Genomic DNA, 27,369 nt, shown 5'->3' with positions numbered 1-27,369 from the left:
TGATTACAGTTAGTGTAGCGGTGTGGATGCATGTGAATGACGTTCACGTCGGCTTGCTGCATGTGCAGGATTGTCCAGTGGTCTGTTTACTCCACCAGTCTTTTAACTTGATGTTCTTTTTGTACTGTATGTGTTTTTATGTATGCAACATGTTCCCTGTCTCCGCGACAAATTTCTCCCTGGTGGAGACTAATAAACTAACCTAACCTAATGTAGTGTGGAAACACTTCGCTTTAACAAAACTCCTGGTTGTCCCTTTAACCGTGCAGCAGGGCCGTGTGGTTCTGACCTGGGAAGAGGTCTGAGCAGCGTCTGAAGCTCTCCCAGAACAGCAGCCCCAGAGCGTAGACGTCCACCTGCTTCAGCGCCGACTCACAGTCTCTGAGGTTCAGAGCCCCGACCAGAACCTCTGGAGCCATGTAGCGCACCGTCCCCACCTACACACACACACACACACACACACACACACATTAATACCTGTCCTACATACCAAATTAAGCTACCCAGCATTCTTACAATATACACTGCAAAAATTCAAAATCTTTCCAAGAATATTTGTCTTATTTCTTGTAAAAATTTCTAATTTCTAGTCAAAACAAATCTAATTATACTTAAAATAAGACTCATCACATTTAAAAAGCAGCTTGTTTTTAGACACTTTTTACTTTTTTCAAGCAGATTTTCACTTGAAATAAGTAGAAAAATCTGATAGCGGAAAACTTGCTTTCACTGGCAGATTTTTCTACTTATTTCAAGTGAAAATTAGTTTGAAACAAGTGAAAATGATCTAAAAACAAGTTCATTTTAAGTGATGAGTCTTATCATTTAAAGTGTAAAGAGTTTAGTTTTGACTAGAAATGATACATTTTGACAAGAAATAAGACAAATATTCTTGGAAAGATGTAGAGTTTTTGCAGTGTAAAACATAAGACAACAACTAACAAACAAACAAACAAGCAAACGAACAAACTAAACTAAACTAAACCAGAGGGGAAAAAAACAACCGAACCAATAAGGTTACCACTATTTAAATATATTGTAGTAAATACATTTTTAAATAGCAGAGAAAAAAACAAACGTAAAGTAAAGTAAAGTAAAGTAAAGCAACCCAACATTGTTACAATATGAAGAAAACAAACATGACCAGCAGCTGACCTCGGAGATGGCCATGGTGTCGTCGTCTCCGTGGCGACAGGGCCGGCTGCCCGTCAGCCTCATGGACAGGCCGAAGTCGGCCAGGACGCAGGACAGGTCGGCCCGGACCAGCACGTTCCTGCTGGTCACGTCTCTGTGGGCCACGGCCGGTTTGGACCGGTCTGAGGGACGGAGAGGTCTGGGTTATTGATCCTGATCAGACTCAGTGATCAGAGACAGACAACACACACATCACTGCAACACACAGCTGGTCACACACACATCACTGCAACACACACACACATCACACATCACTGCAACACACACACATCACACATCGGCCTGGAACTGGTCTATTATAGACGGGTTTCTTGTGTACTAACAACACTATGTGTTCACGTAACCAGGGGCAACAGATCTGCTGTTTATGCTGTAGACTGAACTGATATCAATGTAGATCTGTATCCAGGGTTCCTACAGCTTAAGCCAAGTTAAATTTAAGACTTTTTAAGACTTTTTTAAAGCCACTTGAAATTAAATTTAAGACCGACTTCATAATAAACACAAATGCAGAAAAAAGGAAAAAAAACACCACATCAATTACATCATGGGGTTAGGGACAATTTGACCCACTTTCCTATGTGATCCAAGGTAAAGTGACTGCTACATGAACATTGGATTGTGTCTCTTTCCAGCTGTCCTTTCAAAATAAATGTCTCTTTCCAGCTGTCCTTTCAAAATAAATGCAGAAAAAGTCAGAAAACAAAACAAAACACTGACTCGGGAGCTGGTGGCGGTGAGAGATTTAGCGTTGACGGCCGCCACTAACTTCTCTATGTCTGAATGTTACCAATTATTTTGAGATTTGAGACTAATTACAACCATAAAATACCACTTACCATGTGTTAACATTTTTAAGACTTTTGAAAAATTGATTTAAGACATTTTAATGTCAATTAAGGCCTTGTTGTTTTTAGATGAATGAATTCAATGCCTTTCTTCTTTTTTCTTTTTTCATCTTTTTTCATGAATTCAATGCCTTTTAAGACTTTTTAAGGATCCGTAAGAACCCTGGTATTGTTTGTAGCCGATATCTGAGTACTCGAGTACCTGCTCAGCTTGGGCGGTATCCAAGTGCCATTTCACTACTACTACTACTTAGTCCAGGCAAAATAGTGTTTTCTGACAGACTAATTGTAACAGAATGTTTTTCACCATCCATCATTTCTATGAGGTGTCCAGAACAACATACTAAAAGTCCTAAGAAATCCTAGTTGGAGAAATATGTTTAATTCTCATCAATCCAAGATTGATTTACTGTATAAAGTCTATGGTGCTGACAACAATACACCCCAATGGGGCTGTTTTTGCTTTGCTGCAAAAGGGATGACAAGACATTCATTAGAGCCGTGGTTCTCAACGTGGGGTCCGGGGACCCCTAGGGGTCCTTGAGAGATCTGAAGGGGGTCCCCAATGTATTTCTTGAAAATTTACCACTTTTTCTAGATTTTTTAAAACTTTTTTGTTTTAGAAATTTTCCCCCTTTTTTCTAGAAATTTTTTATTTAGAACATTTTTTTTTACGAGAAATTTTACCACTTTTTTTTAAAGAAATTTTTTTGTTTTTTTTACTTTTTTACTTTTTTTTGAGAATTTTTACCACTTCTTCCTAGAAATGTTTAAATGTTTTTGGAGAAATTGGACCACTTTTTTCCAGAAATTTCTCTATAATATTTCCAAAAATTCACACCATTGGCCCTAATTTAAAAGTATAAAAAAGTAATGTTCTTCAGTCTGAGAACAAATATTTGTGTATTTCTAGTGTTTACTTCTAAATTTGGTCCAATGGGGGTCCGTGGTCTAATTTGTGCCAATTTAGGGGTCCTTGATGTACAAAAGGTTGAGAACCACTGCATTAGAGAATGCCCAATGTAGTGCAGGCAATCTAGCTCATTTTGGACCCAAAAATAGAACTAATTGTAACAGAATGTTTTTCACCATCCATCATTTCTATGAGGTGTCTAGAACAACATACTGAAAGTCCTAAGAAATCCTAGTTGGGGAAACATGTTTAATTCTCATTGATTTACCGTATATAAAGTCTATTGTGCCAATAAGGCCAGACAACAATACACCCCAATGGGGCTGTTTTTTTTCCTTTACTGCTATCACAATGAAACTTTACACAATGAAAGTATCTATGAAATGTAACATTTTTTGTATTACAAGTTTCTTGGACCCAGGAGGACAACAGGCTAATGGATGTCAGACATGTCCAACTGGCCTGACATCTACAGTTATCTCATAGAGAAGCCCAGTGTGGTACACAAACAACCATTTGTGTGCATAAAAGTTTGTATGTGCAAAACTTTTCACATTTTTTAAATTCATATTACTTGTAGTTTTATGACACGGTGCTGTACAGACTCTCGCTGCCTTTAGGACCTTCGGGTCCCAATCCGCCCTTTCAACGGCCTGAAGCCAGGATGAGATCCCCTCGGTTTATTATACAGTTTCCATCCATCCTTTTGCCAGTTTGTGAAGTTAACAGCACAACAACTCCTTGTCCTTCTCGTTTTCTGCTCGACTCCGCTTGTAAATAATGAGAAATGTCTGCGCGCGCATCTGCCATGACGCTGCACAGAACCCGTCTACTGCACTGCAAAAACTCTACATCTTACCAAGAATATTTGTCTTATTTCTAGTCAAAACTAATCTCATTCTACTTAAAATAAGACTCATGAAATAAAAAGCAGCTTGTTTTTAGACACTTTTTACTTCTTTCAAGCAGATTTTCACTTGAAATAAGTAGAAAAATCTGATAGTGGAGCAAGTTTTTCTTTCTTATTACAAGCACAAAAAACTTGCTTTCACTGGCAGATTTTTCTACTTATTTCAAGTGAAAATGAGTTTGAAACAAGTGAAAATGATCTAAAAACAAGTTAATTTTTAGGTGATGAGTCTTATTTAAAGTGAAAAGAGATTAGTTTTGACTAGAAATGAGACATTTTGACAAGAAATAAGACAAATATTCTTGGAAAGATGTAGAGTTTTTGCAGTGTGATCGGCCTGATGACTGTACAGTGACATCAACACACACACACACAGTGTCACCACCAGGGGGAGCACACACACAGACAGACACACACACACACACACAGACACACACACACACACACACACACAGACACACACACACACAGAGACAGACACACAGAGACAGACACACACTGACCTCCCCGGAGCAGCGGTGTGTGCAGGAAGGCCAGAGCTCTGGTGACTCCGTGTGTCATCCTGCAGCAGGTCGGCCAGTCCACGGTGTGGAGGGACAGGAACTGGGACAGGCAGCCCTAACACACACACACACACACACACACACACAGAATTCAACATCCATCAGAATGCAACAATGATTTAAGTTGTCCATAATTTGAACCTCATCCCAGTCAGCAGCCCCGTGCACGGCTGCTAAAACTCTACATCTCTCCAAGAATATTTGTCTTATTTCTTGTCAAAATGTCTCATTTCTAGTCAAAACTAATCTCTTTCCACTTAAAATAAGACTCATCACCTAAATATTAACTTGTTTTTAGATCATTTTCACTTGTTTCAAACTCATTTTCACTTGAAATAAGTAGAAAAATCTGCCAGTGAAAGCAAGTTTTTTGTGTTTGTAATAAGAAAGAAAAACTTGTTCCACTATCAGATTTTTCTACTTATTTCAAGTGAAAATCTGCTTGAAAGAAGTAAAAAGTGTCTAAAAACAAGCTACTTTTTAATGTGATGAGTCTTATTTGAAGTAGAAGAGATAGAGTAGTAGATTAGTTTTGACTAGAAACAAGACAAATATTCTTGGAAAGAGTTTTTGCAGTGTAACACCAGAAATGTGAATCTCATTAATGGAGGAAATAGACGTCTAAAAGGCACCAGCCTCTGTATCACCAGCAGGGGGCCGCTGGTCTGGATGAGAGTCTGAAATCAGCCAGTTCCATCTCAGTCTTCAAGAAAAGATTCTTAACTCATATCACCGTAATCCAGGTCTGTCTGTCTGATGTCTGTGTGTCTATTTTGAATTTGAATGTGAATGTATTGGTTTAAATCTACAGAGACAATGCACATTAATAAACATTTCTGTAAACATGCCGGTTTAGCCACGTTGGCCAATTTTCAACCGTCGTCTCTGGGGCAGTTGGTGACTTGAGCACTACAATAATTAAAATGCATTAAAAAAAGAAACAAACACAAAACAGCACTATGCCTACTTATAAAGTACAGTATACAATACAATATATTACAGTATAGTATACAATCATATATTCATTACAGTTTCAGAACAGATGGTCACATACCTGACCGTCTCTCAACCATAGTTTTACATTTCTTTTAAAAGAATTGTATTTATTGTTGAGTTATGATCTGTCCTGTGATTGTATGTTATGTTTTTGTTTGGTACTATGTATTGTCTCGTTGTCTACGTGTATTCTGTGACGTATGTTTTGTCTCGTATTCCTTCATGACTTGATATATGTATAAATATGTATTTGTTATTAGCATCATGTTGGAGGCTCCCGCCATAAGCTTTACAATGCAAAAACTCTACATCTTTCCAAGAATATTTGTCTTATTTCTTGTCAAAATGTCTCATTTCTAGTCAAAACGAATCTTTTTCCACTTTAAATAAGACTCATCACCTAAAAATGAACTTGTTTTTAGATCATTTTCACTTGTTTCAAACTCATTTTCACTTGAAATAAGTAGAAAAATCTGCCAGTGAAAGCAAGTTTTTTGTGCTTGTAATAAGAAAGAAAAACTTTTTCTACTTATTTCAAGTGAAAATCTGCTTGAAAGAAGTAAAAAGTGTCTAAAAACAAGCTGCTTTTAATGTGATGAGTCTTATTTTAAGTAGAATGAGATTTGTTTTGACATTTTGACTAGAAATAAGACAAATATTCTTGGTGAGATGTAGAGTTTTTGCAGTGTTCACACATCAGCCTTCTTCCTTTTCTGTTTTGTCTACAAGTATCATGTGTGTTATGTAAAGTAAAATACTGAAATACTGAAATACAGCTGCTGTTGTCATGGCAACCACACACACTAACTTGGTCAGGACTGATGTGGAGCTGTAATTACTGTAATGATCATCACAGAGGAATGTGTGTGTGTGTGTGTGTGTGTGTATAAACAGGAAGCTGAGATTGTTCATGGAGATGATATGGATTAGTCTTTAAGTCTGTGTGTGTGTGTGCGTGTGTGTGTGTGTGTGTGTGTGTGTGTGTGTGTGTGTGTGTGTGTGGTCAGTGGCTCCAGACAGGAAGCAGCAGTGAAGGCGCCGTCCTGCAGAACAATAACAGGACTGATGGAGGAGGAGGAGGAGGAGGAGGAGGGGGGTGTTTCTGGATGTTTTCTTCCTTTTTTTGTGCCACCGTGTCTCTTGTCAATTGCTAAAGGGATAGTTCAACATTTTGTCAAATTGGCCCATTAGCCATAATCCCTATAGTCATAGCAGTAGGTTCGTTACCTTTAATTGTCGGTGCAAGCTGTTTTTAGAACGGCGGAGCAGAGCCGTGAGCTGCTCAGAGCTACGCTACAGAGGAGGCTCATTATGGGATTTCTTGGTTTCCCTCATCAAACTCATCAAATACACAACCCAACAACTCCACAACGCTCTGGTGGACAAGTTGTGAGCTGCACATTCACCACGCTATGAGAAAATAACACAACGTTACCACACAGAGTTGTTTTAGAGGTAAATACATGCAAAACCACTGATGCGTGTTGCCTTCAGGGACAGTTTTTCATCAACAGTCTCTGTATTTCCCTCTAAAACAACTCTGTGTGGTAACGTTGTGTTATTATCTCATAGTGTGGTGAATGTGCAGCTCACAACTTGTCCACCAGAGCGTTGTGGAGTTGTTGGATTGTGTATTTGATGAGTTTGATGAGGGAAACCAAGAAATCCCATAATGAGCCTCCGTAGCGTAGCTCTGAGCAGCTCACGGCAGAAAAAAGTTAAATTGCACTGTTAGCTTAAAATATAGTGCTACATGCTACATACAATGAAATAGGAATTTTTATCATTAATTAAAATATATGAAATAAGCAATCAATATGCACAAACTATGAATTATACAAATATAATATATTACAAACTCACAAACAAAGCTTCTCCGAGGCTCAACGATGGTGGACAAACCCAATTAAAGGTACGATGCTGCTCTGGAGCACATTTTCTATTCATAACATTATCCAAGATGGCCGATCTGACCTGTGCCTCACCCATGTGACTAGCAAACAATAGAATGGCAAAGAATTACAAAATAAAAGAGCACTTTTCAAAATAAAACTAGGAGTCACTGCTGAGCCACATCACACTATGACTATAGGGATTATGACAATGGGAACAATTTGCCAAAATGTTGAACTATCCCTTTAAGTTGTTTATATTTCATTGTGATTGTTTATGTTCTGCCATTGACTGTCACTTATTCATCTGTTTATCTGTATTAAAGGGATAGTTCACCCTAGAATGATATTTCGCTCATTATCTCCTCCCCCTCATGTTGACTAAGGGCTGGGAGAAGTTTCAGATTCCTCCGTGGCTTCTCTGAGTTACAGGGGGTCTCGGCGTAGCAGTGCATGTCCATATAATGGTTGCAAAGGGACACCAGAGCTCTTCGTAAAAAAACACACACAAAAAAACATCCAAATACCTCCATGATGCTCGTATGTAATGTCCGTCTTGTGCTGAAGCCCCAAATTGCGTAATTGTCCCGAAAAAAATTAAATAAGTCTATATTTTAAGCTTGTTTGTAGCGGAAGCTTCTCGAAGCTCCTCTTCCTGGTCCGTCCAAATCTCGCGTGATTTGCGCCGGCGTCAGTGCGGTTACTGCGAATCACGCGAGATTTGGACGGACCAGGAAGAGGAGCTTCGAGAAGCTTCCGCTACAAACAAGCTTAAAATATAGACTTATTTAATTTTTTTCGGGACAATTATGCAATTTGGGGCTTCAGCACAAGACGGACATTACATACGAGCATCATGGAGGTATTTGGATGTTTTTTTGTGTGTGTTTTTTTACGAAGAGCTCTGGTGTCCCTTTGCAACCGTTATATGGACATGCACTGCTACGCCGAGACCCCCTGTAACTCAGAGAAGCCACGGAGGAATCTGAAACTTCTTCCAGCCCTTAGTCAACATGAGGGTGAGTAGATAATGAGCGAAATATCATTCTAGGGTGAACTATCCCTTTAATATTATAGTATTGTTCTATGCTTTGGCAACATAAGCACTGTCATGCCAATAAAGCAGTGTGTGTGTGTGTGTGTGTGTGTGTCCTACGTGTGGGTAGAACTCCATCAGGATGATGAACTCAGCGTGTCCGTCGGCGGCCGTGCGCTCGTGGGCCGACAGGAAGCAGCAGATGTTGTGGTGCTGCATTAGAGGTAATCCGTAGATGGAGCGCTCGGTGGAGAAGTTGTGCCGGTTGGCCGAGCTGAAGAGCTTCACGGCCACGCAGCGCTCGTTCAGACGGCCGCGGTACACGGCGCCGTAGCGGCCTCGACCAATCAGCTGCCAGAGAGGAGAGGACAGAACAGGACAGGAGAGTTTTCATTAGTGGATCTAATTTCCAAGAATATTTGTCTTATTTCTTGTCAAAATGTCTCATTTCTAGTCAAAACTAAACTCTTTCCACTTTAAATAAGACTCATCACCTAAAAATTAACTTGTTTTTAGATCATTTTCACTTGTTTCAAACTAATTTTCACTTGAAATAAGTAGAAAAATCTGCCAGTGAAAGCAAGTTTTTTGTGTTTGTAATAAGAAAGAAAAACTTGCTCCACTATCAGATTTTTCTACTTATTTCAAGTGAAAATCTGCTTGAAAGAAGTAAAAAGTGTCTAAAAACAAGCTACTTTTTATGTATAACTATGTATGTATATGTATAAATATACATATTTTTGGTATAATGAGATTAGTTTTGACTAGAAAATATGATTGAAATAAGTAAAGTGTCTAAAAACAAGCTGCTTTTTAATGTGATGAGTCTTATTTTAAGTAGAATGAGATTTGTTTTGACTAGAAATAAGACAAATATTCTTGGTAAGATTTAGAGTTTTTGCAGTGCAGGACTGCAACTAACGATCATCTCCATTATCAATGATGTAAACCATTAATCTATTAGTTGTTTGGTCAATAAAATGTCTAAAAACATCAACCAGTGTTTCTCAAACCACCAGACGACATCGTCCTCTAATGTCTTGTTTTGTCCACAAACCAAAGAGAGACTCAGTTTATTGTCATAAAGGAACAAAGAAACCAGAAATATTCACATTGAAGAAGCTGGAATCAGAGAATCTGGACTTTCTTTCTTTAATAAAACGACTCAAACTGATTATTAGATTATCAGAATAGTTGATGATTAAAGGGATAGTTCACCCAAAATTCAAATTTCCTCTGCACTGCTCTTCCTGGTCCGTCCAAATCTCGCGTGATTTGCATCGACACCCAGTTCACGGCTCCGCAAATCGCACGAGATTCGGCTGGAGCAACACTGTGAGCTTCCGCTACAAACAAGCTTAAAACATTGACTTATTTAAACTTTTTTTCGGGACAATTTCGCATTTCGGGGCTTCAATACCAGAGGGACATTACAGACGAGCAGCATGGAGGTATCTGGATGTTTTTTGGTGTGTCTTTTTGTTACGAAGACAGTTGGTATCCATTAGCAACCGCCATATGGACATGCACTGCTACGCCGAGACCCCCTGTAACTCAGAGAAGCCACGGAGGACTCTGAAACTTCTCCCAGCCCTTAGTCCACATGAGGGGGAGTAGATAATGAGGGAAATTTCAATTTTGGGTGAACTATCCCTTTAATTTAATGATCGATTATTGTTCCTTAGAACACGGCTCTCTTGAATACTCGATTCTGATTGGTCAATCACCAATATTCTGCGGTGTTTATTTCTCGATAGACCACCGCTGAGCGGACCGTCTAATTTTACATGAATTAAATCTCTTTTTATCATTATTTTGTGTTACATTATTGAATGATTTAGTTGTAGGCCGTGTTCTAAGCGGGATAATGTATAGTTGGTCGGTTGTTATGGAGAAATAAACCCCCACAGGAAGTATGGTTCCATACTTCCATACTTCCTGTCGGGGTTTATTTCTCCATAGCAACCGACCAACTATACATTATCCCTTACATCATTGATGAGCTCTAACTGGTCCTGGGTCAGTTACCTCCAGCAGCTTCAGGTTGTCCAGGTCCACTGACGACTCCGTCGCTGCCTCCATCACATCCAGAGCAGAGAGAGTGTGTTTCTGCTTCCCTGCACACACACACACACACACACACACACACACACACACACACACACACACACACACACACACACACACACACACACACACAGACTTGGTATCGGTATCATAGGTAATCAATGGACCTCACCATGTGTGTGTGTGTGTGTCTGGGTGTGTGTGTGTGTGTGTGTGTGTGTACCTCTCATCACGCGGTATCCCAGGAACAGGGCCATGATGAGGATGGCTGCTATGGCGATGGTTGCCAGGGCGACCAGCACCGTCTCCTCCCGCCTCAGCGGCTGGTGCTCTGTGGGGCAACGATGTCATCGTTAACCTGGCTGTGACATCATCACTCTGACAGTTCAGACAGTTAGGTGGGTGGTTCCCATGGAGACGGTTTAACAGCCGAGTGTTGTTAACCGGTCCGAACCAGAACCAGAACCAGAACCAGTTAGACCCGGTTCAGACTGGACTTAGACAGAAATGACTGGGCTGGTTGGGTTCAGGTCAGAGTTAAAGCTGGTGAGCTGCCAGTCCGGTCTGGTCCGGTTCGGTCTGGTTTTGGCTCGTTAAGAACTGTAGGAATCCAAACATCCCAGATCAGATCTCTGGTCTGATCAGATCAGTAGCTGTTCTCGTATTTATTTTACCAATTCCAAACTTTCCAAAATTTACTCCAATGTCACAGACTGACACATGCAACAGGTGTCACATGTCACCAGCAAACAGGACCCACATGTTTTGGTCGTGTCCCCGTCTGTTAGTTTACTGGACGGCTGTTTTTAAACATCTTGCAGAAGCACTAGTAAATAGGAAGTTGATGCCTTGTGCAGAATTATCAGACAGTTAGATCAGTTAAGAGAAAGGATAGTATCGCCTATGCTTCTTTATTAGCGCATAGAAGGATTTTGTTGGAATGGAAGTCGCCTGTTGCCCCCAAAGCTTCACTGTGGCTTCAGGACCTCATGCTGTGATCAGATCTGGAGAAAATTTAATACGATCTGAGGGGGGACACCTCGGTTTGTGGCTGCATGATTAGTTCCATAGCTAAATTAAAGACACTACAGGACAAATGAAATGTTCACCTCTGACAACTGACTTTTGACTCTTTTGACTATATTTCTTTTTCCTCCTTGCCTCATCTCAACCCACTGAAAATATTACTTCTCTGTCTTGTTTTGTTTTGTTTTTTTTTGTTTTGTTTTGTTTTGTTTTTTTTTGTTTTTTTTTTCTTTCTCTTTTAATTTTCTGTGTACTTTTATATTTGCTTGTCTGTTTACGCTGTCTGTTTAAGAAGGATGAGTGTTATTACTGATCTGTAACTAAATTTTGTAGGACTGGGAGGTAAGTGGTTGTTGTTAGTCCTTATTTCTCATTGTATGTACTTTTGCCTGTCAAATGAATAAAAACATTTAAGAATTTTTTTTTTAAAAGATCAGTAGTTGGATTGTACATCTGGAGGAGGAGAGTTTGTGTCGTGGTGGTGGACGAGTCTCCTCGTTTGTCTCAGACGTTTGATTGACGGATGACGGATCCAATATCAGTGGCTGATGAATCATGAGCATCGTGACGCAGAATCCGTGCGCCTGCATTATCCAATGAGAAAGAAAACTACCCCACTTTCATCCCGGATTTAATCAAAAATAGAGTTTTGCAGAAAGGTTGGGCTACATCGTCTGATAGATGAGTTATTACACTGATGTTAAGACCCATAACGGGATCTGAACACCTTTCATACCATCTGAAACGTCGACACGGAGCAGAAAGATCAGAACCAGAACCAGTTTCACCGTTTACATTATGTAATTTTACTTCCTGTCAGTTTCAGTAAAGGTTTATTCCACCTGTTTATTCTATCTGAGCTGTTTATTCGGAGCAGTTTTATTCGGTTTGGGCTTTTAAACTGAATAAAACTGGATTATTTGTGTCCATGTGAACTCACCTAGTGACATCACCATAAACACACAGAGCTGATGATGTCACAGTGACATCACAGTGACATCACAGCGGCTGCAGCTCACCGGTCTGTCCGTCGTCCCGCTCGCCGCTCTTCATCAGCCTGAGAGCGGGGGTGTCGGCGGTGGGCGGGGCCTCGGTGAAGTTGGCGTTGCAGCGGTCGCGGCTGCAGCAGCAGAAACGGTAGCTGCTGTTCTGGATCTGGGAGGGCGCCGCCGTCACCAGGCAACGGTCGCCGTGGCACTCCTGCTGGTCGCCGATGTGGGTCCAACACCCTGAAAGGAGCACAATACAATACCACATCACCATGACAACATATTGTTTTGCCTGGTGCTGGCGGACCACTTGTTTACATAGAGGCTTGTTTATCCTGTTACATGCAGCGTCTGTTGTCTGTCTGACGTCTGCCCCATTTCAGGTGAATGCAACATCAAGAATACGTTCAGATATGCAACCGCACCGCTAGATGGGGGGAATTCCTACGTACTATACCTTTAAACTTCAAGTCTGAGTTGTTTAAATCACAGAAATCTGTTTTGATGAATGTAAATCAGCCTTAACTTTGGATTGACTTCATCCATTATAATTAAACAAGATTTTATACACGAATTCGGCGAAATAACCGTTAGTCGAGCAGGTTCTGTGCGCGAAGCGGGCATTTGAATGCAACCGCCAAGAAGTGGACCTTTTGTCTTCTGTAAATATGTCTAGGAAGGCTGGGAGGACATGTGCCGTCCTCGACTGCTCTAATATCAGCAAAACACAGCCCCTTACTTCAGGAGGAGTGTCCGTGTTTAGACCGTAACGTTACATACAGCGTGTCAGCAGCAGCAGCAGCAGCAGCAGCCAGCGACACAGTCACAGCTGACCTGTACAACCTGGCTACCCTCCCTTCTCACCGTTACCTTCACATCGTGTGGACAGTCTGTGAATGTCTCACTGATCACTTCAATATGATGTGCTCATGGTCGTCTAAAAGCCGGTGTAAAATATGTCCGACCCATCCGGAGCTCAGGTCATTTTGACCATAAATCAGAGACCTGTAATTGACGTTTTTTCTGATCATCGGAGGCTGGTCAATAAAATATTCTTGAATATCTAAAACAAAGCACAAGTTGTTGTTTTTATTCATGTAGCCTGTCCACATGATTAAATATCCCGCTGCTGGCTTGCTAACGACAGCACGCATAACGTACCGGTATGTTATATTGTTTATGATACAGTCTCTTATCTCCCTGTTACTCTAATCTTTCCTGCTAATCGCTCAAACAAATGATTAATTACTAAATGAATATTGGTATTCATGTAAGATACCTTAATCAGTTACTGGGGGGCACTAAACATCACCAATGCAGCCTATTTATGATGCTGTCATAGAGAATCAGTTTACTATGACTGACACATGTCACCGCAGCAATGGCGCCGCCGCAAGATGGCGGCATACACAAAACGTTCTCCGAATTCGTGTATAGCCGATACATAAAAAAAGAAGAGAAAAAAAGGTTGGTTTTCACTTTAAAGTTTAAAATTAGACGGATAAAGCTGCAAAACTATAAAATACCGGTAATCACTGCTTTCAAAACAAAAACCCATAGAGGCTTGTTTATCCTGTTACATGCAGCGTCTGTTGTCTGTCTGACGTCTGCCCCATTTCACCTGAATGCAACATCAAGAATACGTTCAGATACTGTATGCAACCGCACCGCTAGATGGGGGCAATTCATACACACTGGGGCTTTAAGAAGAAAAAAGAGAAGAGGTCACATTCTCCAAAAAAAAAAGTTCTTAAGTGGTTTCTCAACTTTCTTCTTAAGAAAAAACTTAAGAATAAATGGTATTCTTGAAATCAAAGTTCTCAAATTTGTTTTTAACTTTAAGACAACCTTGACCTGTTTTTAAATTCCTATGGTGAATAGGTATGAGTCTCTAATATCACCTTGTTCAACACATTTTAGACAAGTTTACGGCCACTTTGACCCACCCTCTTGTCTTATTTTCTTATTTTCCTCTTGTCTTATTTTCTTATTTTCCTCTTGTCTTATTTGTTATTCTCATATTATTAATTTTCCCCAGTACTACTTTTTTTCGTACATTAATTTCCTCCCCCAAAACGTCAAGCTCCCATCTGCTTGTCCTTCTCCATGGTTACTGAGTGAGTGACTGACGGTTAAGACACAAACGATGCGCTGTTTGTTGGTGCAATGCAGTGACGTATTTTAAGACGTTCTTAAGTAGGAAAAATGAGAAATTTGTAAGAAATGACAGTTCTTAAGAAAATATTGAGGAATTGCACTTAAGAACTTTCTTATGAACTTCTTAATTTTGCAGCGCTCTCGGCTCACCTTGCTTCACCAGTTGCATCTCGCCGTCCGGTCGTTTTTCCCATAATCCATAGCAGCGGGAGCCGCGCGGGCAGCGGATCGTCCCGTTCTCCGGCACCGCTCCTCGCAGCTCATTGGCCGGTCCGGCGTGAGGCTCCGCCCCCTGCAGCAGGTCGGTGAAGGCACACACTCTGTCGTCGGACTGCAGACCTGCACACACAAACACACACACAGTTTTCATTTGTCCCACACTCACTGAGCACCTGAACTCATCACACACTCTGACCTGTGATGAATGTGTGTTTACAACGACAACATATTTTATTTATTTTTTTATTTTAATGTTTATTTGTTTATGGGATGTGTCTTTCGTTTAGACGGCGACAGCGTCTTTGGGGCTAAAAAACTTCACCTAAAAAAGTGAAACCAGCCTCCAGAGTGGAAATCTAAACAACGCTCCTCCGCGGTGTTCCTGTCTCAACGGTAAAAAGGAAAACGTCTGTCTGCTCCGATCTGCTCACGTTTACATCACAGGCAACAACAAACTTGGCTTTCCAAGAATATTTGTCTTATTTCTTGTCAAAATGTCTCATTTCTAGTCAAAACTAATCTCTTCCTACTAAAAAAATAAGACTCATCACCTAAAAATGAACTTGTTTTCAGACAATTTTCACTTGTTTCAAACTAATTTTCACTTGAAATAAGTAGAAAAATCTGCCAGTGGAAGCAAGTTTTTTGTGCTTGTAATAAGAAAGAAAAACTTTCTCTACTGTCAGAAATGAAAATCTGCTTGAAAGAAGTAAAAAGTGTCTAAAAACAAGCTGCTTTTTAATGTGATGAGACTTATTTTAGATAGAATGAGATTTGTTTTGACTAGAAATGAGACAAATATTCTTGGTAAGATGTAGAGTTTTTGCAGTGCAGGACTCAGGCTGTTCACACAGAAACCATCTGAACAGAAAACACAACAGTGGCGTTGAGTTCTCACTTTTTATTCCCGTGTTTAAACGAGCGTTTTTTGGGGCAAATATGCATGTACGTATATGTCGCGGAAATCTTGGTTCTATCGGTATGTGAGTCAAAGAACAAGACTGGAGTGGTAGCATGCACCCACGTTTATTCTCTAGAGAAGGAGACAGAACACAGAACTACAGCAGGTAGCAGTTCAGAGTAGGTTAGTGCCCCAAGAACAGAGGTTGCTGTCCCTTCTTATACCCCACTTTATGACTCTGGTTACTTCATCACTACAAACACTTCTAGCTTTCTCAGACAATAAAACAATCCAACAGATGTGTTACTCAACACATGGCTACCCCAGTTGTTGGTTTCTCTGTAGGTATTTACAACCTAGAGCCATTAGTAAACAAGGTTGTACATGGGTCATCCTAGTGTCCTTGCTCTGCCCCCAGGTTTATTATGGTCAATACACAAATGTCTCCACTAAAGGAGTTAACAGGAGTACAAACAAGGTTTTACTACAACTACTACAAAGACTACGCTACTACTCATTACAAAGAAAATACTAATCACAGCTATTTTCAACTACATACACATTACAGTGACGCAAAAAAATGGTGTAATGTGATGTTGTATGCATGCCAGGCGCCTGCGGAGAACCTTCTTTCTACTTCTCTGTTCAGTAACACGGTTTGTAAAGACTCCTGCATGTGTATCAGAGTTGCTACGGCGACTCCAGGGTCCCACGGATGGAAATAACCCAACATGTTTGTTGTAAACACGTCGCAACGTGAGCAGATCGGAGCAGACGTTTTTGTTGTTGTTACCCTGTAGAGTGTAAGTGGAGCGTTGTTAAGATTTCCACTGGTTTCACTTTGACGGGCAGCTGGAACCTTCAAAATAAAAGCCCGGGCTGTATCTGGTCTCTGGGCAGCCGAAACCTTCAAAATAAAAGCCCGGGCTGTGTCTGGTCTCTGAGCAGCCGAAACCTTCAAAATAAAAGCCCGGGCTGTGTCTGGTCTCTGGGCAGCCGAAACCTTCAAAATAAAAGCCTGGGCCCAACTCTCTGTCTTGGGAATATGTCAGATGGGTTGAGTAAAGCTGATCGGTACCTACTTAGGGTCTTGCTGGCTGCAAGTAGAAAGGCCATCACAAAATGTTGGCTCCAGAAAAATGCCCCCACTGCAGATTCTTTTGTCAATATTGTAAAACAATTACATGTACTAGAGCGAATGACGTACTCAGTCAGACTCCAAAAAGATCTAGGTGAAAAACGGTGGCAGAAATGGTAAGACTACCTGGTCAGTGAGTGACACTGTAGGCACGATACTTTGTCTTTTGGATTTATTGATCACCCCCGGACCTTGTTCAATGTTTTTTGTATTTGTCTTTTGTTTTGTACTAAAAGATGAAAATGATCTATAAATGTCACACTGTCAAGAGTTTTAAAAAAATAAAAATAAAAGCCTGGGCCGTGTCTGGTCTCTGGGCAGCTGGAACCTTCAAAATAAAAGCCTGGGCCCAACTCTCTGTCTTGGGAATATGCCAGATGGGTTGAGTAAAGCTGATCGGTACCTACTTAGGGTCTTGCTGGCTGCAAGTAAAAAGGCCATCACAAAATGTTGGCTCCAGAGAAATGCCCCCACTACAGATTCTTCTGTCAATATTGTAAAACAACTACATGTACTAGAACGAATGAAGTACTCAGTCAGACTCCAAAAAGATCTAGGTGAAAAACGGTGGCAGTAATCCTACCTGGCCAGTGAGTGACACTGTATGCACAATACTTTGTCTTTTGGATTTTCTCCTGACCCCCGGACCTTGAATATGGGTAATTGTTCAATGTTTTTTGTATTTGTCTTTTGTTTTACCTTCCTGTACTAAAAGATGAAAATGATCTATAAATAAAGAGTTTTTAAAAAATCAAAATAAAAGCCTGGGCCGTGTCTGGTCTCTGGGCAGCTGAAAACTTCAAAATAAAAGCCTGGGCCGTGTCTGGTCTCTGGGCAGCTGGAACCTTCAAAATAAAAGCCTGGGCCGTGTCTGGTCTCTGGGCAGCTGAAACCTTCAAAATAAAAGCCTGGGCCGTGTCTGGTCTCTGGGCAGCTGAAACCTTCAAAATAAAAGCCTGGGCTGTGTCTGGTCTCTGGGCAGCTGGAACCTTCAAAATAAAAGCTTGGGCTGTGTCTGGTCTCTGGGCAGCCGAAACCTTCAAAATAAAAGCCTGGGCCGTGTCTGGTCTCTGGGCAGCTGGAACCTTCAAAATAAAAGCCCGGGCTGTGTCTGGTCTGGGCCTTTAAAGCCCAGAGGAACAGAAGATGAAAAAGAGGCTGGTTCACTGTTGAAGTCCGAACAGCTGAATCCTGGATTCCAGGAGGGTGTGTGTGTGTGTGTGTGTGTGTGCGTGTGTGTGTGTGTGTGTGTGTGTGCGTGTGTGTGTGTGTGTGTGTGTGTGTGTGTGTGTGTGTGTTGGGGGGGGTCAGCGTCAGCTCACAGGAATCTGTCTACCCCCCCCAGACTGTGTTGGAGCCAGGAAGAGTCACTGTTTAGTCTAATGTTGTACACACTGAGTTTCTCCCTCTTATCGACTACATCACAACTACAACACAAAAACGGACTCAGACTGGACGGCGACACAGTGTGTGTGTGTGTGTGTGTGTGTGTGTGTGTGTGTGTGTCTGAGCCTGGGGCCAGATTGACAAAAAAAGGAAAAAAACTTCTTTAGTGTCATTTTTTTCTTAACTTGAGTCTTAAGAAGACAAAAGAGAAGAAGTCATATTCTCCAAAAGTATTTTCTCAACTTTCTCAACTTCCTTCTTAAGAAAAAACTTAAGAATAAATGGTATTCTTGAAATCAAAGTTCTCAAATTTGTTCTTAACTTTAAGACAACCTTGACCTGTTTTTAAATTCCTACGGTGAATAGGTATGAGCCTCTAATATAACATTTTTGAACACATTTTAGACAAGTTTAGACTAGTAGGTCATAGTAAGTAAATATATTTTTCTCTTGTCTTATTCCCATATTAGCCTACTAATTTTCCCCAGTAGTACTTTTTTTCGTACATTAATTCTTCTCCATGGTTACTGAGTGAATGACTGACGGTTAAGACACAAACGATACGCTGTTTGTTGGTGCAATGCAGTGACGTATTTTAAGACGTTCTTAAGTAGGAAAAATAAGAAATTCATAAGAAATGACAGTTCTTAAGAAAATATTGAGGAATTGCACTTAAGAACTTTCTTACAAACTTCTTAATTTTCTTCTTAAGACATTTCTTAAGATGTTTCTTAAGAACATATTGGTGAATCCAGCCCCCCGGTCCAGAGCTGAACTGAGCTGGAACACATGAACACTAACTCAGGTGTTAGCATGAGAGCTATTATGGGATGGAACACATCACCCAATAACATCAGAAGTATTAACTCAAAACATATTTTTTGGACCATTGTAGTATGTTCTGGTGATATGATGGGATGTCTGGTGTATCTGACTAGACGGTTTGCTGTTTGTGTGTATGATGGTCTGTAACAGTGAAGAATGTTTCTAATTGAACTGAGGAACCAGGAAGAACAACAAGGATCCTACAGATAAACATCAACAGTCTTGGTGCTAAGTGAGTATGATGGGATGGCGGTGAAGTCTGGACTGACCGGTCGCAGCAGGAAGCAGCAGGAAACACAGACACACGGTCAGCGACGCTGAAGCTCCACCCACGGCGGCCATGTTGGATCCACCTGGCAGGTTTGACTTCCTGTTGACGTCACAGTGAAGAGCAGGACGACATCACTGATCCGGGGTCAGACTCTGGACTCTCAGCATCTCTGGAACACACGGGACACACTGACATTAACACCTGGTCACATGACCACCTGGTGACGTCACCACCTGGTGACGTCACCACCTGGTGACATCACCACCTGGAGGTCTAGAGGTCCAGGTGGAGGTCTGGAGGTCTGGAGGTCTGAATGTCTGAAGGTCTGAATGTCTAGAGGTCTGAAGGTCTGAATGTCTAGAGGTCTAGAGGTCTGAAGGTCTAGGTCTAGAGGTGTGAAGGTCTAAAGGTCTAGATGTCTAAAGGTCTAAAGGTCTAGAGGTCTAAAGGTCTAGAGGTCTAAAGGTCTAGAGGTCTAAAGGTCTAAAGGTCTAGAGGTCTAAAGGTCTAGAGGTCTAAAGGTCTGAAGGTCTAGAGGTCTAGAGGTCTGAAGGTCTAGGTCTAGAGGTGTGAAGGTCTAAAGGTCTAGATGTCTAAAGGTCTAAAGGTCTAGAGGTCTAAAGGTCTAGAGGTCTAAAGGTCTGAAGGTCTAGAGGTCTAAAGGTCTGAAGGTCTAGGTCTAGAGGTGTGAAGGTCTAAAGGTCTAGATGTCTAAAGGTCTAGAGGTCTAAAGGTCTAAAGGTCTAGAGGTCTAAAGGTCTAGAGGTCTAAAGGTGTAGAGGTCTAAAGGTCTAGGTCTAGAGGTGTGAAGGTCTAAAGGTCTAGATGTCTAAAGGTCTAGAGGTCTAAAGGTCTAAAGGTCTAGAGGTCTAAAGGTCTAGAGGTCTAAAGGTCTAAAGGTCTAAAGGTCTGAAGGTCTAGAGGTCTAAAGGTCTGAAGGTCTAGAGGTCTAAAGGTCTAGAGGACTGAAGGTCTAGGGGTCTAGAGGTGTGAAGGTCCAAAGGTCTAGGTCTAGAGGTCTAGAGGTCTGTAGGTCTAGAGGTCTAAAGGTCTAGATGTCTGAAGGTCTAGAGGTCTGGAGGTCTAGAGGTCTGAAGGTCTAGAGGTCTAAAGGTCTAGATGTCTAGAGGTCTGAACGTCTAGATGTCTAGAGGTCTAAAGGTCTGAAGGTCTAGAGGTCTGGAGGTCTGAAGGTCTAGAGGTCTAGAGGTCTGAAGGTCTAGTGGTCTAAAGGTCTAGGTCTAGAGGTCTAGGGGTCTGAAGGTCTAGAGGTCTGAAGGTCTAGAGGTCTAAAGGTGTAGAGGTCTAGAGGTCTGAAGGTCTAGAGGTCTGAAGGTCTGAAGGTCTAGAGGTCTAAAGGTCTGAAGGTCTAAAGGTCTGAAGGTCTAGAGGTTTAAAGGTGTAGAGGTCTAAAGGTCTAGGTCTAGAGGTCTGAAGGTCTGAAGGTCTAGAGGTCTAAAGGTCTGAAGGTCTAAAGGTCTGAAGGTCTAGAGGTCTAAAGGTCTAGAGGTCTAGAGGTCTGAAGGTCTAGAGGTCTAAAGGTGTAGAGGTCTGAAGGTCTGAAGGTCTAGAGGTCTGAAGGTCTAGAGGTCTAAAGGGCCTTTCACACCGAAGGTCTAGGTCTGGAGGTCTGAAGGTCTAGAGGTCTGAAGGTCTGAAGGTCTAGAGGTCTAAAGGTCTAAAGGTCTAGAGGTCTAGAGGTCTGAAGGTCTAGAGGTCTAAAGGTCTAGATGTCTAGAGGTCTAGAGGTCTGAAGGTCTAGAGGTCTGAAGGTCTAGAGGTCTAGAGGTCTGAAGGTCTAGAGGTCTAAAGGTCTAGAGGTCTGAACGTCCGAAGGTCTAGAGGTCTAAAGGTCTAGAGGTCTAAAGGGCCTTTCACACCGAAGGTCTAGGTCTGGAGGTCTGAAGGTCTAGAGGTCTGAAGGTCTGAAGGTCTAGAGGTCTAAAGGTCTAGAGGTCTAGAGGTCTAGAGGTCTGAAGGTCTAGAGGTCTAAAGGTCTAGATGTCTAGAGGTCTAGAGGTCTAAAGGGCCTTTCACACCGAAGGTCTAGGTCTGGAGGTCTGAAGGTCTAGATGTCTAGAGGTCTAGAGGTCTAAAGGTCTAGATGTCTAGAGGTCTAGAGGTCTAGATGTCTAGAGGTCTAGAGGTCTAAAGGTCTAGATGTCTAGAGGTCTGAAGGTCTAGAGGTCTAGAAACCTGAGAGTCCAGCTGTAACTCCAACAACTCCATCTTCTACCTCATTAATATTAATGATGTTAATTTACATAATAAAACACAGTGAATCTCCTCAGACTCAATGTTCTATATTAATGTGATTAGAACTGGACAAACAACCACGTGTTTCACACTGTGATCATATGATATATTATAATATAATATATTAATATAATATATTATATTATAATATAACATAACATAATACAATATAAATATAATATATTAACAGTCTGTGGTTAACATCCATATTTGATCACATATTAATATATTCATGACAGTAAACGTCTCATATTAACGTGATGCCTTCACGTCTCCACGTTAAACTCAGTGTTTCTGTCGCGGCTGTGAAATCATCTGTGACCTTCATCATCCTCATCATCATCATCATCATCATGTCCCTGCGTGACACACCTGTACTTCACCTGCTCTTCACTGCAACACACACACACGCACACAAACCGTGCACGTATATTATAGGTTGTATGTGTGTGTGTGTGTGTGTGTGTGTGTGTGTGTGTGTGTGTGTGTGTGTGTGTGTGTGTGCGTAAGAGAGAGAGAGACACCTGGTTCGTGTGCAGGTGCAGCGCTGGAGCCGAGGCTGGAAGGGAGTGGCACACGCACGGAGACAAGCGCGCACACACGCATCCATACACACACACGCACACGCACACGCACACCGGCCGTTACCGTGTGTGATGAATCGGTCCCGGTGAGGAAGACTCCGCTGCAGGAGGATGAAGCCGCCTGTCTCCGTCTCTGTCTCTGTCTGTGCTCTCAGTCTGGTTCGGCTCGGCTCAGTTCGGCTCAGTTCGGCTCGGCTCAGTTCGGTTCGGCTCAGCTCGGCTCAGTTCGGTTCTGGTCCGGACTGTGCGCTCCGGTCTTGGCCCGGTCGGATGGAGCCGCAGTCCGCTGAGCAGGATCAGAAAACCCGCAGGACTGAGGCTGCTCCGCTTCTCTGCGGCCGCAGCCAGACTGTCAAAGTAAAAGACTGCTGCACCACTTCCGGGTGACGCCTTCAAAATAAAAGCCTCGATCCAAAAAAAAAAAAAGGTGGACACCTTCTGGACTCACCTCTGAACAATTCTCCTCTTTTTATTGGTTTTCATTATGTTGTAGCCGCCTATGTATCTATAATATCTTCCTCTATTGTTTACAAATCATTCACATCATCATGTGTTTATTCATTTCATTTTATTATATTTATTTTGTTGTAGTGTTTAAATTGTATTCTTGTCAGTATAATCTGTTGATAGATTGTTGTTTTTCATTTTCATTTTCTACTTTATTTGAAATGTGCTTATTCATTTTCTCCCCTAGCTCAGACCACTACTTAATGATGTTTATATGAATTAGTGATAAAAATGAAAAATCATTCATCTCATCCACCATCAACATCATCAATAACTCACTATGAAATCTTTTAATGTTCTTTTAAGGTTTTATTCTGTATTTACCTGTGTCATTCTGTATCTATTTGTTGTTTGTTTTATGGTATGTTAAACTGTGTTTTTATGTTTCTTTTATGCATACGTCTAAGAAAAATGTCCACTGCTATGTACAGGGGACAATAAAAGTTTTCTGATTCTGATATGTAAATTCTGAAAATTAAATACAATCTTATTATTTAAAAATATAGATGTATAATCAATTGTATTTTAGTTATTTCTGCTGATAATGTTGGTTAAACAGCACTGACTGTGAAGAATGAAACGAATTGACACCTGTCTTTTATTTTGAAGGCACTTCCGGTCTGCTGTGTGATGAACGCGGACACACTCTGAGCTTTAAATGACCGTGTGTCAGTCTGAGGTGAACGTGCTGCAGCGACACCTGGAGGCCAGCAGGCGTCACTGCAGCTTCATCATCATCATCATCATCATCATCATCATCATCATCATGGAGGCTGCAGGTGTCTGAGGGTCCATGACGTCACAGCGGAGTCACAGGGGTCAATGACGTCAGACAGGTGTGGAAACAGTAGAAATATTTGAACTGAACAGTATTACCCTTGTCAACTAAAAAGAAAATATATTTTGAAAGAAGATTACAATGTTGTGGAAGCAAGAAGGATTAGAAAGCGATATTTGTCTTATCCTGTCCCTCAGAAAACTAAAGAGATCACATTTAAAATACTGAATGACATTTATCCATCAAACCACTTCCTACATACTAGATTTAATTTGGATAATAATATGTGTGGTTTTTGTGAGAATGATATCGAAACAGTAGAACATATGTTTTTTGAATGCAAGTATGTTGTACAATTTTGGACTTCATTTCAAAACGGGCTCTTATCTAAACACATTATTTTGCCCCCATTAGACTGGATGTGGATGTGGATCAAGGTTGGACTACAGTTACAGTTAAAGGAAAAGAACTTGGAGTTTTTGGTGAACATTTTAATTTCCCTTGGAAAACATTTCATCAACAGATGTAAATACCTCAAAGTGAAACCACTTCAATGGAGGATAAACCAACTCAGAATGTAGAAAAAATCTTCGCATTACATGAAAAACAAAAATGCCCTAAAGTTATTTTCTTTGCTGGACTTATTTACTATTGTGGACTGAGACCCTCACGTTCTCTTTTCTTTTTCTTGTTGTTCTTGATTGATCAAGATAGCTGATTCAGCACTGTGAATTTATCTGTTACCAATGTGCCTTTAATGTTTGTATTTTGAAGATACTTCAGTAAAAAAAAATAAAAAAAGGTGTGGAAACAGGAAGTGGAGCAGCTGTGTTGTGATGATGACGTATAAGTGAAACCACCGGTGACGCTGCTGTGACGACTGGTGGCCACCAGGTGTCGCTGCAGCAGCCTCAGACCTGACAGTGTTGTAGTCAAGAAGACCACCTAACCAAGACCAAAGGGGGGCGAGGCCGAGTCCAAGACCTTCACTGTCTCCAGTCCCAGTCCCCATAAAAACCATGTGTCTTGATATTTACATTATTCCTCCTCAGCTTCAAAGAGAAGATAATTGGATGTAAAATCTAAACCATATTTAATGTAAACAAAGTTTGGATGAACAGAAGAACACAGCACAAAACAACTGTTTGAATTATCTCTAACTTACATCACATCAACCAAAGTGAGCCGGTGACAGAGAGACATTTGTGGTTTTAAAAAACAGATGTGACTGCAGCTGTGGTCTGGACTGGTCTGGAGAGAAATCCAGAGTCCAGCTCCACTGAGACAAGACCAAGACCTGAAGATGTGTACTCAAGACCAAAACTGGTCTTGAGTACTACAACTCTAATATATGGTCCTGTATGTAAAGGAACGTATAAGGAGATGTGTTATTATCAAACTGGATATATGACACAATAACATATATGATAAAGACATGGTGAAATGTGTCTAGTTAATTTCATATGGCTTTGTTTAAACTTTAATTTTAGTACATTTTCAGGCTTTTAAAAAAATTTTTTTTTACTTTACTTACAAGACAGCTGGAGAGACAGGAAATGGAAAGAGAGAGGGGGAATGACTTGCAGCAGAGGGCTAGACAACGTCGTATAACTTTTTTTTTGAACATTTTATTTTTTATTATTTTAATGGTTTCAACTTTCTAGTCACTTCTTCAAACACACTTTTATAGAAACATGTTTCTGTTGTCTAGTGTTTTATTGCACTTCTGTTATATTATGGGTTATAATGGCCGACATTCATTAACCAATGTTTGACATTATGGAAAACGTTGTGTAACATGGTTTTGAAAAGTGCCATATAAAGTTGTTATTACTGTTACTGCTGTATGTGTAACATCTTGAATGATGAGCAAAGCCTGATAGACTTGTACACATTTTATTTACACTCAACACACACACAACAATAAAAGCATCCTCTACAAACAATGTTAAGATGTCCAACACTCTCTCTCTCACACACACACACACACACACACACACACACACACACACACACGTATTTTACAGTTGATGTGACTGGACTGATGCAGACAGCTGCTGCTGAGGAAACATCTGGGTCAGAGCAGATAATGAGACATTTTTAATACGATGACTCAACATCAGGACACCAAGTCATCTCTCTCAACATTACTCGACAACTACAACGAGTCTGAGTGGATATTTCACATAAAGGTTCATAACAAGTGCTTCTATTGTTGCTAAGCTAACAGTGGTCTGTACATGTGATCGTGCTCTCTGTTAAACAGGCTTCGAATCCAGTTTATAAACTGAATGAACAAATCCAAGATGGGACAGAAACACCCTGGGGCTTCAGGTTCTTCTGGTGTCTCCTCAGGAAATGTTCCATACTGAACCTCCGGACCAGACCTTGGCAGGTCACTAACGCTCCCACTGGCCACATGCAGGTTGTCCATGGGACAGGGTTCTCCACCGTTGAATGAGATCATTTCATCTACTTTGTCCAGGAAGCTTTTCACCTGCCGCCTGTTTCTTCTGTCTGTGTTATCAAACACACAGTATCTGCCACAGCACATAGTGACCAGCTCAGACATACGGTGGCTGGACTGGATCTTCTCATCAAGATTCCCACCTCTGAGCCCGTCCCCGTGAGTAAAAAGTACCATGGTGTATTTAGCTGCATTTCTTCCCAAGAGAGTTGGGAGATGTTTAAGCAGAGCCTTGTCTGCATCAGACACCCTGCCGAGCTTTATCACAATAACAAAGGCGTGTATTCCTGCACCGACCTCCCTTAATGCATCTAAGATCTTACGGCCCAGTTCTTCAGGAGATACACGTTCATCATTGAGTCCAGGAGTGTCCAGGACTGTGACCTGTCGACCCTCCACTGAGGCTGTTCGAGATTTACACTCTGTACTGACTGCTTCAAAGTCACAGTCTGACCTGAAGTGCTCTGATCCCAGGATGGTGTTTCCTGAGGAACTCTTCCCACCGCCTGACAGACCCAACAGCACCACCCTCCGCTCCACCGGGGCCACAGGCATCCTGGGAGGAACACCTGCAGGAGGGAACACACGAAGGGTTAATATGTTTCAGTCAACCTCTTGATTAGACTTTAGACTTTTATTGTCCCTTTAGGGAAATTCTGTCTGATACTGTTATCAGTGTGCAGGTTTACAGCTCAGGTTTTATTATTTATTTGTAAATGGATCCCTGTTAGTCGTCACCTTGGTAAGGACTATTCTTCCAGGGGTCCGTTCAAAGACAAACAACTTTAAATCACAAGACAGATAAAATAGTCAAACAATTAAGTCAAACTGCAAAAATATACTCCATCAACAACAGGTTAATGTACCTGACTTCTCAAGTAGCTGTCGGACTTGTTCCTGTCCCCCAGTATCATTGTTGAATGTGAGATACTTGTCTTTAAATCTTTCAACAAGCTTTGGAAGTGTGCTTTCCTCCTCTTCATAGATGAAATCTTCCACCTTGTCTAAGATATCTCCATATGTGAAGAGCAGGTAACTCCTGTCCAGTCCCTGTTCCCCAATAACCCTGATTGCTGTCTCCACGGCCTTATTTTGCTCCTCAGTGAATCGATCTATTTTCACCACCACCAGGAACAGACAGGGTCTGGAGGAGTTCAGCTGTTCCTGACACCAGGTCCTGATCATCTGCTCTGATCCAGGTGTTAAGATTCCTGGAGTGTCCACCACTGAGACCTGTCTCCCAAACACCGTTTCTGTTTCCTCAGAGATGTTTTTGGTCACAGGTCTGAAAGATCGTTTGGACTCAAACACTTTTCGTCCTAAAATACTGTTTCCTGTTGCACTTTTACCAACTCCCGAGTTTCCCAGAAGAACGATGGTGAGACCTGGGTCTGGAGCCATGTCTGAGGATCAGAAGACCTGCTGGAGACAACAGAGAAGGTTTAG

At 41.4% G+C, this 27,369-nt stretch overlaps 2 protein-coding genes across 2 annotated transcripts in view; both read right to left on the bottom strand.

The window, feature by feature from the left end:
* LOC146965738 (bone morphogenetic protein receptor type-2-like) overlaps positions 1-22,458 on the bottom strand; it is a 38,287-nt gene extending 15,829 nt beyond the window's left edge. Inside the window, exons 1-10 of the mRNA XM_085764666.1 lie at positions 22,236-22,458; positions 19,330-19,500; positions 14,742-14,930; positions 12,465-12,674; positions 10,643-10,750; positions 10,381-10,469; positions 8,473-8,703; positions 4,369-4,483; positions 1,156-1,316; positions 290-437 (exon numbers count right to left, since the gene is read on the bottom strand). Of these exons, the coding sequence (XP_085620792.1) occupies positions 290-437; positions 1,156-1,316; positions 4,369-4,483; positions 8,473-8,703; positions 10,381-10,469; positions 10,643-10,750; positions 12,465-12,674; positions 14,742-14,930; positions 19,330-19,402 (1,324 nt within the window). The 5' untranslated portion in view covers positions 19,403-19,500; positions 22,236-22,458. The remainder of the gene's footprint in view (positions 1-289; positions 438-1,155; positions 1,317-4,368; positions 4,484-8,472; positions 8,704-10,380; positions 10,470-10,642; positions 10,751-12,464; positions 12,675-14,741; positions 14,931-19,329; positions 19,501-22,235) is intronic.
* A 3,130-nt stretch (positions 22,459-25,588) lies between these two features.
* LOC146965737 (GTPase IMAP family member 8-like) lies at positions 25,589-27,369 on the bottom strand. The gene is made up of 2 exons (XM_085764667.1): positions 26,790-27,369; positions 25,589-26,492 (listed from the first exon to the last, which is right to left on the bottom strand). Exons 1-2 carry the CDS (start codon positions 27,322-27,324, stop codon positions 25,675-25,677), a joined length of 1,353 nt encoding a protein of 450 aa, XP_085620793.1. The 5' UTR covers positions 27,325-27,369; the 3' UTR covers positions 25,589-25,674.

This window comes from Trachurus japonicus, chromosome 21 (assembly GCF_045865225.1).
Source record: "Trachurus japonicus isolate A0001 chromosome 21, Traja_1.0".
Taxonomy (NCBI): Eukaryota; Metazoa; Chordata; class Actinopteri; order Carangiformes; family Carangidae; genus Trachurus; species Trachurus japonicus.
The sequence above is the reverse complement of the archived record's forward strand: the minus strand, read 5'-3'. Positions and strand labels throughout refer to the sequence as shown.